The following is a 16324-nucleotide window of genomic DNA, read 5'->3' as shown; positions in this document are numbered from 1 at the left end:
TCTCTCTCTCTCTCTCTCTCTCTCTCTCTCTCTCTCTCTCTCTCTCTCTCTCTCTCTCTCTCTCTCTCTCTCTCTCTCTCTCTCGGATTCGTGTTCCTCTCGTGGACAATACTTTTGCTTCTTTCTATCAGCTTTGGGTTGAGATCGCTTGTTCTTTCGTACTCAAAATCATTGTTCATACATTTTCGAGTATTCTAGATTTTACTTGACCTTTTTACAATAATTGGGATTTTTTCGAGTCACATCCATGTAATTTTGTATTTACAAGAATTTACGATTTTGTATTAATCTCGGCAATAGCGAAACACGTCAGTACAATTATGTTTTATTATTCAATATCGACCGTACCCATCCCGATTAGAATTTAAGACATTGGTGTATCGGTTTCTCGATCGATGATTGGCTTTGTTAATTGATGTTCTCATCCACGAATCCACCCCTCTCTCCACGACCCGCACACTGAGCAACCGAGTAAATCCCGTACCCTCGTAATCCACATTTCTGCGTATGGTTTGTTTTATGTTTCTTGTCGTTATTGGATTTTTGGGGACAATCAGTATTTAGTTTTAAGTAAATACGGTTCCGTTTGCGGTTCGTCGATTCCGCGTTGCTAAAAATCGGCTGGCGCCCTAAATACTCGAAATAAGGATTGAATGAGTTGCTGATTGTTCCCGGAGTCCAGTTTTAGTGTTATGGTTTTTGTCGTTTCAGACTTGTCGGATTACGAGAATGGAGGTAATGATTTGGCCGTGTTTGAACCGACTGTAATGGTTAGGTGGGTGAGGTGTTGCTCCGGCGGACATCCAAGCTAAGCAGCGTTGAACTGGGTTAGTACTTGGATGGGTGACCGCTTAGGAACACCTCGCTCGCACAAAAATTGCGGGCGGTAGGCACGGTGTAGCGGCCTAGTGTCTCCATCTAGTCAGTGTGACAGATGGATATATTAGGGCACTGCACAATCGGCCGGCTGTGCGACTGGGGTTTTACATGGTTTCCCGTACAGTCCTAGCTCGAATGGGGCACAGCTAAGAGTAAGACGGCCATAATACCTCAGATAACAATGAGAGGAAAAGAAAGGAGGGGTGGCAGGTTAGAGGAGGGGTTTCAAATCGAGAATTACTTCGATAAAACCAATGAAATAGAAAAAAAAAATAATAATAATTTCTCAGTCAAATCAACGCTCAATGAAATAATTAAATAATTTTTTAAGTTGATTGACGATTGATGGAGTAATTCATCAATACAACTTGCGATTGATGAATTATTAAGTAATCAAGTACATTTACGTTATGATTATCGATTGATTAAATATTCAAGAGTTTTGAGTCCTGATTGCCGATTTGTCTTGTAATCAAAAAATCAGTGGAGAGATTAATGGATTACAAATATAATCATCAATCTGAACTGTAAGCATTACCAAAGTAATGATTAATGCCGACCCCTGTATATCAGAACCGGAATTCGGATTGACGTCGTCCGAGTTACTCGGTTTGAATCAAATCGAAAATCAGTCAGAATCCAATCGACGTTGACTTGAATCAGTACTTTTTTATTTGGTCTCCTAGGCTATCTGGTCTCCTAGGCTATCTGGGATTTTCCATAGGGGTTTTGAAAAATTCAAGAATGTATTAAAAAAAAATTAATTTCTTGACTTTTTTTCGACCCCACCGACCATGCCATAAATACCTTAAATGTGAATCGCCGAGACAAAAAACCGAGGCCGAATTGTCGATCTTGTTGAATTAGCCAAGACTCGGCCTCGAATTGGCATGCCAAGTCTTGGCGACCCTCTCATGGCCAAATATTGGCTTTGAATTGGTATGCCAAATTGGAACGTCAAATGGCCATTCGTCGAACCCCAAATTTCGACCAATAATTGGGTAGACTTCGGACGCCAAAACTTGATGAAGGGTCAAATAGGGGTAATAGCAAAACTACTTTTGAAGGTCGGAGGCTTTTATAAAAGGTCAAATGATCATAGAGGTCGGATGGATCATACAGGAAGATGGGTAAAGCGATGCTAAGGGTCAAACGATCATAAGGTCCATATAAGGTTCAAACTGGAGACATTAAATGTCAAACGCTTATGATGGTCAAATTATGATAACGATCAAACGGGGGAAGTAATTAGAGGGATGAAAACTTTTCGATATCTACAAATCATCTAGGAGAAAAAAGATCTTTATTTTCTATATTGATAAACACAAATAAACTCACTTCCATTCTTGGGAATGCCATAAACTCATTATTTATTGGTTATTAATAAAGACACTGTACCATAGCTATATTGATTTTTATAATTAAAGACAATTAGAGAATGAAATAAAAATACAATATTTCATTCATATAGCCAATACACTTCTTCGTAACTAACAATTTTATGGTGGCCGAGTGAGTAAAGTCAAGGATAGCAACCCGAAAGGTTCCAGGATCGAATCCCGACGAGTCCAACTTTTCGTTCATCATTATCAGCAGTTATCGGTTTCTTTAGGGAGGATCAGTCGAAGAATGTAAATTAAATTCGGAGAAAATAATGTATTAATTAACTTTTTCAACTATTGAAAATAAGTATTGGGTTTTTCATGAGTGTCGATCATCGGCCGACGTTTGGCAACAAATATCGACCCAACGTTAACAAGCCAATGGCTAGCCGAGGATGGGCCAAAGCTAATTGACGATCGACATCCAAGACTCGGCAGCTCAACTCCCAGTACTGGCCCAATCTTGGGCCGTATGATTTTGCATCCTTGGGAACGTGAATACCTCGGAAACTAAAATCGACGAAGTGGACCCTTTTTATACGGACGCCCACATATAGTACTGGGAGTAGGCAACCACATCAAAATATCCTCCACTAAAATCCATTGAAAAATCTACCAATTCTCCACCATCGCTCATTTCATCCAACCAACTGGGATTTCCCTCTCAGCACATGTCACTCACCTCTTGCCTCAGCCCTCCTCCACGATCCCCATATTGGCACTTAGTATAACATGAAAATAATGATTGTACCCGATGGATGTAGAATTGGCTTCGATACACAGTACACCATTCGCCAAACTGATCGTCCCTCCCTCTCTCTCCCACAAGTGGCGTCTCGGCTGCCGGGTGATTCAGGATCCCAAGATGATCCTGCTTATTAAGTGGAGGCGAATCCCAATGTACGTTACGTATAACACCAACATCACCACAAATCCCCATACACATGAAACAACACCACATAAAGAGAAGGTGGGGTGGTACGAAGGTGGAACAAAATCGACAGTGTATTATGGTCTCGCGAGGCGAGGGAAGATGGAAGGATAGGTCGCTCCACAAACCGCTATTATTTATATTAAGTTTAATGCAAGTACGTGACTGAATCCATCGCATCTACCCAACAGTATTGGACCCCCGTATCATTAGTATATACCTATCATTGCATTACTACACTGGGCGGTTGAATCAGGTATCCAGCAAGAGGTAAAACGTGAGGACGACAACGATAGGCCGATGTATATACACGGGTGCAGAGCACCTGAAAACCGCACGGAGGCTGATATTCGTGCGCTATGGAATATTCTCTATTCTACACAACGAGAGAAAGAGGTATCGAGTTGAGAGGAGTGCTCGGGTACGAATGATTATAGGGGTGGCGCCTAGAAGTTTCGAATGATTTACATCCCAACCAAAACGTTCTTTAGTTCTAAATCTCTTCTGAGTCAAATATTAAAGGACTAGACGCGGCCCGTCCCTCCTGGCCAACATTCAAATCTCCTCTCTCTGCCTCCCCCTCCCAATCCTTTCGCTTCTTTCGTATACCATAAATTCATCAGAGCTGTAAAATTACTGTAACTAGAACTCTCGAGCACTTCCCAGCGATTCATCAAGAATGACACAAAACATATTAGAGAATCATCCTATTCATCTGAAAAATAGTTATCAGAAATTGCGGGTTAGAGATAAAAACAATGTCCAAGGTTATATCTCTGCAATTTACAGATGCCCTCGATTATGCAAGGTTTTTAGACACCAGACCCCCATAGCACAACGGTTGTAAAAGGCTCCGAATAGGCCGATGGCGAAGGAGGAAGAGAGACGAAAGGGCGTAGTGTAGGGCCTCGAAAAAAAATGAAGAAAAAGACGCGAAGAAAGGCGCCTCTATGCGGTCTTCGGGTTAGCCAAATTACAGCTTCCACGTCAGGCTATGGTGATTGATGTGTTTGGGTCTAAAAATCATCTCCAATGCTTTTCCAGGAAATTAAATATCCAAAATCACCCGTCAATTTTTTACTACAGCTGAAAAAAATTATTTACCCTTTACTGGTAAAAAATTCACGAAACATTTATGGTAATGATGAGGGAATCATAATTTGAATCGTTATTCAAACAAGGAATGAGTTGAATCCAATAAATCAAAGGGAATACAAAGAAAATTGGATGAAGAAGGGAAATTACTCTAAAAATCATCTCCACTAGTTTTCCATAAAATTAAATATCCAAAATAAGCCACTACATGTTTAGGATAATTAAAAAACATAATTCATCTTATATTGGTCAAATTAATGATTAGGGTAATCATAATGTGAATCATAATTCAATCTGGGAACGAGTTAAATTAAGTAAATCAAATGAAATACAGGGAAAATTACGTAAAAAATGGAGATTACTCCGAAAATCATTTCCAATGCTTCTCCAGGAAACGAAATATACACAATAAAACTGCAGACTTTTTACTATCGCTGAAAAAAATTATTTTTGTCATACCTGCCTGAAAAATGAATGTTTCGGGGCGATTTAGCGAGCGTAACATGTTTGTTCTCCTTGGGTAAAGTTCAGAGGTCGTACGCAAAAACACAAATACTTCACCCCCTCTGCACCCCCGTAAGGTGAACTTGGCAGGTATTACAAAAATTACGGTTACACCTGCATACAAAACAGTGAAATTTTATACACGCACGGCTTGATTCTAGTCGATATTAGATTTAATTCAAATCGAGTGACTCAAATTCTCCCAATCCGGCTTCCGGGTCTGATATGAGCTGAAAAGTAGTTTATTTCAAGATAAAACGTCGCATGCCGACATCGACTTGAACCAAGACGAAAAATGGAGTGATTCACGCGGGAATTTTTCGGCTTGATTGAAGCTGATTTTTCGGATTGATTTAAGTCGATTTTTTAGCTTGATTCAAATCAATTCTTCTTCTTGATTCTACACGGAGAAAAAAATTCCAGAATTTTTCAGGAGAAATTCAGGCAATTGTCTAGCACCAGAAAAATTCCGGTGCTGCATAGTAAAAATTCTGGTACCGCACAATAAAAGCTTGATCCCTGACTGTTTTCTATTATATGATAAATTACATTCAATAGTTAAAAATGAGTAATCATCTCTCCTCCATATCCTCTCTCCCATATTAAAAGCGGAATGGGCGGCAAACGTATGTGGAACGTTTGACAGGCCAATGTATCTCTACAGCATTATATACCGCATGAAGAGAAAATAAAGGGCACTTATTTTATTTCTTAACCGTTTTATCACAACACTAATTAATATTTCACTGAATTGATATTATGAAAAACATTAACCTGGGGTTCCAGTAAGGAGATAATGTAAGAGAGGAGAGATATGTGGAGGAGGCGACGGAATAAGTTATCTGGTCACGTTCAGTTGTTATTCGTGGTTACTAAGAGTGCCGAAATCTTACGAATGCGCAATCGGGTCCTAGGATTCTGGTAGAGCACCGGAAAAATTTGCCAGCCAGTGTCATAATTTTTCTCGTACTTCTCGTAAAAATTCACTGTCGCTTCGATTTTACCGTGCTGCACAAGAATTTTTCCCCGCATTTATCCGAAAAATGACTCGTGCAACAGTACTTTTTCCTACTCTTTGCGGTACATTTCGCCTGGAAAGACCATCTAAACCCACTTTAGTGTGCGAGCACGGTAATTTTTCTCGTATATTTCTCCCCGTGTAGTTTAAAAATCTAACAATCTAAATTTCATGGAGAGCTCAAAAGTCCTTTTTATAAGGGTGACATTCAATTCGATTCACGGGAAAAAAATCATAAAATTTAAAATTTTACAGATTATTCCCTCATCTGAATGTCACTCAATAGAAATTTAGTATTTGACTTTTTGCGGAGGACTGAAGGTAGAATTATTATTTCCATTTAGTCACATAGCCACCTTGAATGAAGGTTTTCTGTTGAAATAAATGAAGACTGGTATGAATATGGCTTCAATCCGGAAAAGTTCTTCCCTTTCCATATCAACGAAATCCCAATTGAACAACCGCCGCCCCCCCCCTCCATTAAGACCTTACGCCCTATGTAAAATCTACATAAGACCCCGATTTAGAATCCTCACATGTTAACAAAATCGTCCTTTCACACCCCCGCGTATATAAACCTCTCGCCATTGATGAATCCCTTTCTTCAATCATGTGGAAGAACCGACTTGAATCAGACCGATGTTTCAACTTAATTCAGGACGACTTTTTGGGTGTAGTAACATAATATACATTTTTGCGATGAAGTAAATTTTTTTACTCTAAATAATAGTAATATCCCAATGCAAAATTTGTGATATAAATAAAGAGAGACTGTGATTAATATTCTGTGACAGCAGAGGAAAAAAATAACAAGATTTTTCTAGTATTATAGATGCACTATAAAAATGAATTTCCGATTCACCGAAAACAATAAAGCAGACAAACTGTCACTTCAAGTTTGAATTATTAACAATTAATTGAATTATCGACTAAACTTCCCAAGAATATTTATAACGGTGTTGGGTCGAACTTTTACCAGAGTATCAAAGAACATTGAATTGCTGAAATGTACTTTCTAAATTTTGTTCAACAATAAATTGCATTCTTATTAGGATTAAAATCTTACTTAGTGAGCGTGGGAGTTAAAAGATGAAAAATTATTCATTGCAATATGAAAATTGGATTCATCGCTTTATGCAATGAGAATGATTATAAACAATGAATTAGAAAAATAAAATATCAAATCAGACAGGAAATAGGTAGTAACGAGAGGGCATCAACATGGGGCTAGTTCCAAGAAAATAGTATGAAGATAGGACATTACTCAGGAAACTATTAAATAATTGAATATCCAAAATAATCCTCCAGATTTTACATTACAGCTGATAAGAATTGTTACCCCTTACGTGCATTAACAAAATCAGAAAATATTCATGGTAACGATGAGGGGAATCCTAATAATTTAGACTAGAAATGTGTTCGACCCAATAAATCAAAAGAAACCCAAAGAAAATTATATGAAGAAGGAGCATATATATGGATGCGGATCGTTATAAAGTTATAACGTTGGTATAGTCCAAAAGTTTTGTGAAAAGTTTCACGAAAAAGTTTTCTGGATCCGAAGACACCGAGAAGGGATGCGCGGTGCTGAGAGAATGAGCAGGGGAATATATAGTCGTGATGCAATAAAATAGCGCCACCCACCGGGTCCACCGGGTTGTTATCTCCTTGGCATCAACGGCAATGCCTCACTTTACTTCGCCTCCTGTTATGTGGCCCAGCGTTAAAGTAACAAAGAGAGTAAGAGAAACAGAATGTTGAGGATAAAAGAGAGATAACGATAGTTTAGCTTCGGGGGACTGATACCAAACACAGTACAGAGGGTACCATCAGAGTGCATAATGAACTCGTTAATTAACTATCAGGAAGCTCGATCAAATCTGATAAGGAGTCTGCCACACGACTATCGCTGACCAGTAGCTTTTACGATGAATTTGTTGCAGGTGGAAGTAATCGTTTGAATTTCCTAAAATCAGTTATTCTCGCTTTTAAAAACACATCAGACTGCACTGATTGATAGGCGATTAATAATAGCCCAGTTTTTCCTTAATCGAGAAGTCTACGGTTGCGGGTGGCATCGGAGGACCGGTAGACTGCTTAATAATATGGTTTTATTCAGGCTCCCGACGCCGACGCCTCCAGCTATCGCGTTCTCCTCTTTTTTCGAGGAGAAAGGTAGTTCGAGGGTAGAAGAGGCTAGCGCATAGATCCCCAATTGTTTTTAATGGAATAAAAAAAAATAGTTCATGATGAACTCATGTGTAAATAAATTTCCGAGAAGATGTATATGAAGCACTCGCGTGTTAACACTGCGCTCATTTGCCTGGTATACAATTACACACAAATTGCCGCTTTTCCTTTTATTCCACCACTTCTCAAGCTGAGCACGAATGAAGTAGGAATTAACATGAAGCTACCACGTTTGCATGGGTATCGGAGGTGAGATCTCGGTTGACTCTTTGATGAGGGATAATCATAACGATGACTCGATGAGTTCACATTCTGTATTCCCACAGTGGAGGAGGTTCTGTTAGGGATCAGAAGGGAATGGTTGTGTTTTCAAAAGTATTGTTCGACCAAGTGGAAAATTTGTACAAAAAATATAAGATGTTTTGTGCGAGTGTTCTGTTTAGAGGTAGTCATTGATAGATTGAGATAACCGAGATACAGATTGATGTTCCATGTGTAGGTGTATGAACTTGGTCAAGGAGTAGGTGTGTGAGGCATGTTTGCAGTATTATTTATGTCTCGAATGGGATATGAACCTTCATCTGGGAAGATTTCGATTGCTGCGGCCCTTATAGGAATAAGATATATACAGCACTTATATCTAGCATATATTTGGCATACCACATTTTTGGCCGAAAATATATCTGAGATATATTGCAGATATATGTTAAATATTTTACATCGAGATATATGTGCATATTTATATCTAGTATATATCTGGCATATGACATTTTTGGCCGAAATGTAAGTAAAATATACTGAGATATATGTCCGGATATATGTTCTTTCCATGAGGGGGCACCGCTATTTGACATATGTTTTCCGTACTATTTTTTCTCGGGAATACGGGAATAATAAAGGAAAAATTCCTCTCAATTAGTTTTTGGGATATGAGCATTTCAATCCTTATTTTTTAAAATACAAACATTTGCATAAAGCTTCTTTTATTTCAGACACCAATTCATGCACTGAGATTCCTACATTTGAATTAAATGATGCCTTTCGGCCCTCGAGCCTTTTGCCTTTTTTTCACTTCGGATATCACCCAACCCACTCGTCAGGAATGTCTAACTTTCCGCCCTTGGTGCACAGTATACTATTCTTTGTGTACTTTTTCACCCTATATCGGGGAACAATGTGAGACGAACAGTGAATTCTTCTCCATTGGCCGAAACTATAAAATTTACCCGTATTCCATCGAAAATTATCCCACCGAACGTGAATGATTATTCAATATTGCGTATAATTTTTCTCTAATAGGGAATGATTTTTTACCGAACGCGTTCCGTAAAATTTTACTTCCTTTCGTCCCGATGACCTTCAGATGGGTACAAGAAAAAAAATACCCCATGGGTGTGTGAAATTTTACTATACAGGAGGATAATTTTTGCATCCAGAGACATTTTTTTTCGAAAATATTCTCCACAAACAGGTATTTTTTGATTGAATTACATTTCGCTCCACGATTACCTTTCATACAGTAAAATTTGTCACGATGTTGTAATTTTTATCCAACTTTTCTCTCTGTGCAGCTGTCAGGGGTTGGCACATTCACCATTGAATTGAATACTTCATCTCCAGACACAAAATCTCAACTGGACCTGTCCAAATGAATTCAGTACTCATAATTTTTTAAAAAGAACCCCCCTCCCCCCAACTCTGGCAACCGTCAATTAAAAAAAACAATGCAATATAGAATTAAATATGTAAATTGTTCTCCGTAATCACACCAACAATATGAATTCCAGCAGCCCACACACAGTGCGAATGATGAAGTTTTTATTGTCGAAGAGAAGGAGGTGTACACACGGTGAATAAACGATTAAGCTGTGCGGCTCACTCACTGACCTAGCGTGCACCTGGTGCGCTTCCGCGCGAAACCACATGCCGACAGGAAATCGCGATTCCTATGTACACACCTCTCCCTCACCCCTTTGCCCCTTCAGCAGGCCATTGACGTTCAGTCCCTCGGTGTTAATGTCCACTTCCCGAAATTGTCATAAAATAAAATTATTAATACACCGGTGTCTCCTGCAAATTTCTCATGTAAATGCATAACCACGAAAATACTCATACAGTAGTGATATAGAACCCGGAAACTGTGGCTTTCTAATCCTGACTGTGTAATTTGGAATTTCACAAAAATCATCCTTATTTCAATTATTTTGCTTAAATTAATCCACCTCTTTTATTTTTAGTTAATCATCACGGCATCTAGTAATGATGAGGACGAGACGAATGGTTACTGCGACGATGAGCCGGAAGTCGCTGGAAACACGCACGCGCATCGCACATTGAACCTGGAGATGTGTTTGTATCTCGTCGATCGTAGGATAGAGGCGACTATATTATAACGTCCGACTCGTCTTCCTGTCACATCTCATTACCATGGACAGTGGTTATGACAATTAGCATGGTAATTAATGAAATTGTGGTTTTCGTTGTTATTTGTTATTGTAACGTTGTAATATTGAAGGAAGACGAGATTACGTTTGTGTTTTCTTTTACGATTAGTGGGAGACAGTTGTGCGATGCATTGTCATGTCGTCTGGTTGTTCATATTCAATTATGACTAATTAGGCAAGTCGGATAATTATACTTTATACGAGAACGTCGACAGACACCATTTGCTGCCGTGAAAGCTCTCAGTGATTTATTGCTGAGGGAATTTATTGTGACTTTCATTTGTTTTTGTTTTACGTGAGGGGTTTTATGTGGTTAGGAAATCTAAATTTATTCTGGTATTTTATTAAAGTTTGTGATGGCTGGGGAAATTAGAGAAGCACTTCTGTATGATTTCAATTATAGTTTCTTTGTTGCTAATACGATGTTGCCGAATGTGAGAAATGTTGAGGGTGAGTGATGATGTTGATAGGGGCGAGTAGAGCCAAATGGACACACTGAGAGAAAAAATTACTTTTACTACGGAATCATTTTCTTGGGAGAAGAATTAATTTTTGTAGGGCGCATTTCTTCAGGCCCGTCATTCCCAGGTGGTCCATGTGTATTATGCTACATATGATCGTGAATGAACACCGTTCATTATTTGTCAATTTTTTCAAATTTGAGATTTTCTTACGTAAAATAATTTGGAATAATTCTCAATGTTAATCGTTGTAAATGGAATTCAACATAATTGTAATATTTAGAGATAGGCTTGGACCACTCGAGAATGACTGGCCTGGAGAAATGCGTCCCTAAAAAATAAATTCTCCTCCCAAGACAATGTTTCCTTGGCAAAAAATTTTTTTTTCTGCGCGCACTTTGTTTTTTTTTTAATGTTGATGATTCATTGAATTTCAAGTGAAATTCAATGACTTTTCTTCATGGAAAGTACCCTCTTTCCCTTTTGTAATAAATCTGAATCGAACTAAATTGATGAATTTGTCCATGAATTATGAACATTAAAAATAATGTCAAATGTGTTCATTTTGCTCCACTCTGCCTTACACTGAGAGAAAAACAAAGAAATTCTCAAACAAGTCTTGTTTGGGCCAACGAAATCGTTAGTTGAAAACCACCAAAAAAGTAATTGTTTGATTCAAATTTGAAAGTCTCAAACATGAATAATTGCTCTGCTTTCAACAACGATGAAATATTTGGCTCAAGAGGCGGATCATCCATAAAAGGCGGTACCTTTTCAGGATAAAGATATCTTTTACAGAGGGAAGTTTATCAAGAAATATGTTCTCCCCAAGTTATAAGATTGCTGTCATATCATTATTATTAATTTATTTAAGAACTCATTTTTGTCTGTGATTATTGAATAGCTGAAACGACATAATGCCATCCCTCGTTTCATATAAAACGAGCATTTGTCGGGAGAAAATACGTATAGGAGTATCGAATAACGAGAAAGTAATGCTAGAAATTCCATTTCTTCTTTGCACAGAGAATAAATTTTTTTTGAAAAAACTAACTCTATTTTTGCAATAAAAATGTTCAATCTCGACACGCGCTTCGCATGTTTCGCACAAAAAAATCCTTTTTTGACCATTTTTAATATACGATTTTTTTGGCACAAGTAAGACTTGTTTGAGAATTGCTGTTTTTCTCTCAGTGTTCCACTCCTGGACTTTTTTCATGTGTTTGCCTTATTTTAGAGAGACAAAATGTTTTTAAATGGCTGAGATTTCTGAAGACTAGTGCGAAGACACTTCAAGAGTTGAAGCTGAGAAATGAATTCATGAATCATTTGGTTAAAGGTGTTCGAGCTGGAGTGCTGTCTGCGCCTTTTGATAATCCTCCATCGAATATTCCACTGATGTCGATGATTTCAATGCTGGTATTGGAAACAAGTAAATAAAATTATTTAAAGAAATGATTTCTCACTATCTTCATGTGTCTAGCCACCAGTAGACTTCGATGATGAAGACCCAACAGTTTGTCGAGGATCTCCCAGAAACTCTGCGATAATGCAAAGGTCTCCAGATGCTGGGGATTTCCTTGCAGCACAGCCAATTCCTGATGTTGGTGCTTTTTGTTACGTTGCAGTTCTCACCAAGAAGAATAACTAAATTTGAATAATATTGTTTGTAGCAATAAAATAATGCAAAGACGACACGTCAAATGATTATTTTAACCGTCGTTTAATATTTATTATGTGTTTGGGGCTTAGAATTGACGAGAATATTGCTGAATTGCGAGGCTCAGAGTGAAGACGTTATGAGAATCAACACTAGTGAGTAAAGTTAGTAATAAAGTATTGATAAGAATATCTGTAAAATATTTTTGTGGATGATTTTCTAAATATTTTTCGGGGGAAGCGGAGCAGAGCATTTCATTGGAGGATATTTTTTTATAAAAAATTTCATAAATAATAAAAAACTGTTATTTTTGAAATTTTGCATGATTTTGAAGATGTTTTCAGAATAATTTACATGCAATATTTAAAATCTTTTTTTCTGGTCACCGCTTTAAGACAAAATTCATGCATTAATGGTCAAAAGTCTAGCTGAAAGTATCCAGTGATAGGTTGATGTCTTCATCTTGAATAAGCCGTTGACATGCATGGTTTCTCTCATACATACAAAGCACGATGAGAGAAAATCGACTCTTCCTCAACGTATTTTACGTCTTTTTAAGGGTATCCCACCCTCTCCTACCTAGGAGACAAAATAACTCCACTACACAGAGAAAACAAGTTTTGATTTTACGGACATGTCACTGAGTTTCCAAAATTTATCCCCAATTATTAAGGATTCACGATTGTGTAATTCAGTTAGTGCAAAATTCTTATCACTGATTTCCCGTGACGTCGTCACTAATTTTGAAGGATCCATCTCTAATTTTAGGGAATCTATCACCAAATTTCAGTGATATAAATCACTGATGATTAGGGTCCTTCTAATTGGTGTCTAGTATCAGCAATAACTGGTGTGACACATTTTCCGGAAAAACCGTGACATGCTCCTGAAAATTAAAATTTCTTCTCTATGTAGGGAAAACGCGGGGAGTAGAATATCCCGTTGCAGGGGTAAAGAACACACGAAAAATGATAAATAATCCATACATTGAAGTTATTCTATCTCTTATAATAGGCGGAAAGGGCTGGAATAGAATGAGGAAAAGGTGAAATTAATGTATAATGGTGAAAAGTGAAATAGCAGAGACCTATTAGGTCATTATTTTTCGTGTTTGCAATCAATTCACATATATATATATATATATATATATATATATATATATATATATATATATATATATATTTAGCAGAACATCGATATTTAATCGACACTTTAGTAGCAATATTAATCACGTACAAAAATGTTCATGACCACGGCCATGGCCTTTGCCATGGCCTTTGACCTTTGTGCCCGTGCGGCCACCTGGGACCTTTAAGGTTATAAGGGCCATAAAAGTCACAAGGTACAATAAGGTTACGAGGGTCAAGAGGGTCAAACTCCCTTACTTGATTATTTGATTATAAGTTGTTTTTTTTCATGGCAACACCATGGCAACTCCATAGCAAAGGCCATGGCAACTCCATGACAAAGGCCATGGCAACGCCATGGCAAGCGGCCAAAAGACCACGGCGCGCCATGGCCGTGGCCATGAACATTTTTGTTTTTATTTTTTAAAAAATTAAAAAATGTCACTGAAAATTGCATGGAATTCAAAATTTTTAAGTCAGCAGAAAAATGAAAATTCTCCAACTTACTTTAATTTTCAATTTAAACATGACTTTTCAGTACCAAATTATGCTGAGTTTTCAATTAGTTAAAAAGTCAACAATATACAGGGTGTAACTATATCGGTGGAAGACCTTGCGGCCACAGGTTCAGAAAGACCCCCTGAATGCTAGAAAAATCGAAAAAAAATTATTTGATCAGGCTCTTTTGAATAATTAATAATTAACGTGAGCCAATGAGGAGCCCGGGTTATGGCGGAGAGAAGTGAATGGCAGAGGTCGACTGATCTGTGGCAACACCGCGTTATGGGGACGTCAGAACATGATAGTCGAGTGACTACCCGGGTAGAAATTCAACCGGGGATTCAGCCGCAACTCGGGTGAGCGCGAGCTCAGCCTCGGCTTGCCGCTTGACCCGAGTTCACGCCGCGACACGCCGCTCCATACCGGCTCACAGTCGAACGCTCATCAGACGGCATAACCCGGCACTTGAGTTTGAGCTGTGGCTCAACGCTTAGAACTCAGCTCCGATTGAGTCGTGTCGTTTCGAGTGGAGGGTGGAATAGAATGATATTTATGCATTTTTAGAATATCGATTTAAAATTTGAATACTTTGGAAAATCCTTGTCTTCTTACTATAAAAAAAAAATGGAATTCCACTGAACTTTCTATAAAATTTGAAATTTACTGATTTTTCCCTCTGTCATCGAATATAAAACCTGGCACTTTCTCTAAGAATTCCTATTGAATTTCTATTGGAGCTCTCTGAGAATTCTATTTAAGTTTGATTGCAATTCTATTGAAAAATTCTATTGTTTTTGCGTTAATAAAATTATGAAACTTTCCCCTGCATTTTTAATAGATATTTGTTTGTAGAAAAAAATCCATTGATTTTTCTAGATAATTTATTCTGTTAGGATTTCTTCCACAGAAACTATTGGGCATGAATTTTCCAAGTTTTGTTCCTGCATTTGATTAAAAGAAAAGAAGAAAAACCGAGCGGAAAAAACTTAGAAATCTTACGCCTAAGAAAATCTATAGGAACATAAAAACCTATTTACTTTCTTGCACCAAATTTTACCTTAACAAAAAGACTCTATGAAGTTGCATAATCTCCTATAGAATCGGCGCAAGAAACGAATAGAATTCTAATAGAACTTCCAGAGAATTCTCATAGAATTCCAATAGAAATTTAATAGAAAGCGCTAGGTTTTTCTGTTGAATTTTTTCATGCGTGTTATTTTGGCATACCTGTATTCAACATTTCCCTAATAAATCGTAGAATATTCTTAGAACTCGTAGGCCTATCGAAAAATGAAGAATATCCTCTCCTGTAGCATTGATAATTAATAATAAAGGTTCGTTAACGTTTTTCAAGTGATTATTTTTCTTGATTTTGTTTGTTGTATTCGCGAGAAAAAAGAAAGTTTTGACTACGTTTCAGTGAATTGTTCTACCTTGTATTTTCAGATTAATCCCATTCGATTAGTTAATATCACGTTATTTCTGATGAGCTTGTGATTGTTCATCTGAAAAAGCATGCCATCTTCACATTTATTCGATTGTTTTTTCGCTCAAATCACGATGCCATCGGACCTGTCAAATCATTATTGAGGTTAAGTATACTGGGATTGAGTAATTGGAGATGAACCTGAGGTTGAGCAGTGGCGATTCAACTAAAGCCCGGCGAAGCGTTTCGCGTAATAGTCTAACGCTGGGCTGTGAGCGCGTGACGCGGCTCATCCTCGGGTACATGTGACGCGCGTGGAGTTTATCCCAAGCTGGGGCGGAGTGGCGTATTTCTAGCTGGGATACGGGTTCCGAGCCGAGCTCGAGTGGCGTGATTTCTACCCGGGTGTTCCGCCGTCAATTCGGATTCAATATCAGGAAGTGGCGCGCTCGGGCAGTAAAATTGAGAATTATTGAAAATTCATTTAAACGACAATAAACATCCAGATAACCATGAGGACATTAATTTTTGGATGGATGCACACAGATGTACTATTCATGTGCAATCTGTGCACCACGAATGCGCAAATGTGCATTTATTAATTTATGTGCAATAGGTATAAAACAGGTGCACGACTAGTGCGTAATAGATGCGCCACAAGTGTACTACGCGTGCACAATAGGTACGCCTCAATTGCAATAGAAGT

The 16324-nt window shown here is 38.0% G+C and overlaps 1 protein-coding gene across 1 annotated transcript; it reads left to right on the top strand.

Moving 5' to 3' along the window:
• The first annotated feature begins 10799 nt into the window (after positions 1-10799).
• On the top strand, positions 10800-12555 carry LOC107042054. Its single transcript, XM_015262925.1, has 3 exons — positions 10800-10893; positions 12142-12323; positions 12388-12555. Exons 1-3 carry the CDS (start codon positions 10800-10802, stop codon positions 12553-12555), a joined length of 444 nt encoding a protein of 147 aa, XP_015118411.1.
• Positions 12556-16324: the final 3769 nt, after the last annotated feature.

Source organism: Diachasma alloeum, unplaced genomic scaffold (assembly GCF_001412515.2).
Source record: "Diachasma alloeum isolate Michigan unplaced genomic scaffold, Dall2.0 Dall_scaffold_00406, whole genome shotgun sequence".
NCBI lineage: Eukaryota > Metazoa > Arthropoda > Insecta > Hymenoptera > Braconidae > Diachasma > Diachasma alloeum.
Note: the sequence above shows the minus strand (reverse complement) of the source record. Positions and strands in the feature narration are given on the sequence as shown.

What these genes read in the sequence shown, in the direction of transcription:
- LOC107042054 (XM_015262925.1), top strand. Translation starts at nt 10,800, where the DNA reads ATGGCTGGGGAAATTAGAGAAGCACTTCTGTATGATTTCAATTATAGT. An exon ending in GAATGTGAGAAATGTTGAGG is followed by an intron (nt 10,894 to 12,141) that starts GTGAGTGATGAT and finishes GCCTTATTTTAG; the next exon opens with AGAGACAAAATGTTTTTAAA. An exon ending in TGTCGATGATTTCAATGCTG is followed by an intron (nt 12,324 to 12,387) that starts GTATTGGAAACA and finishes TCATGTGTCTAG; the next exon opens with CCACCAGTAGACTTCGATGA.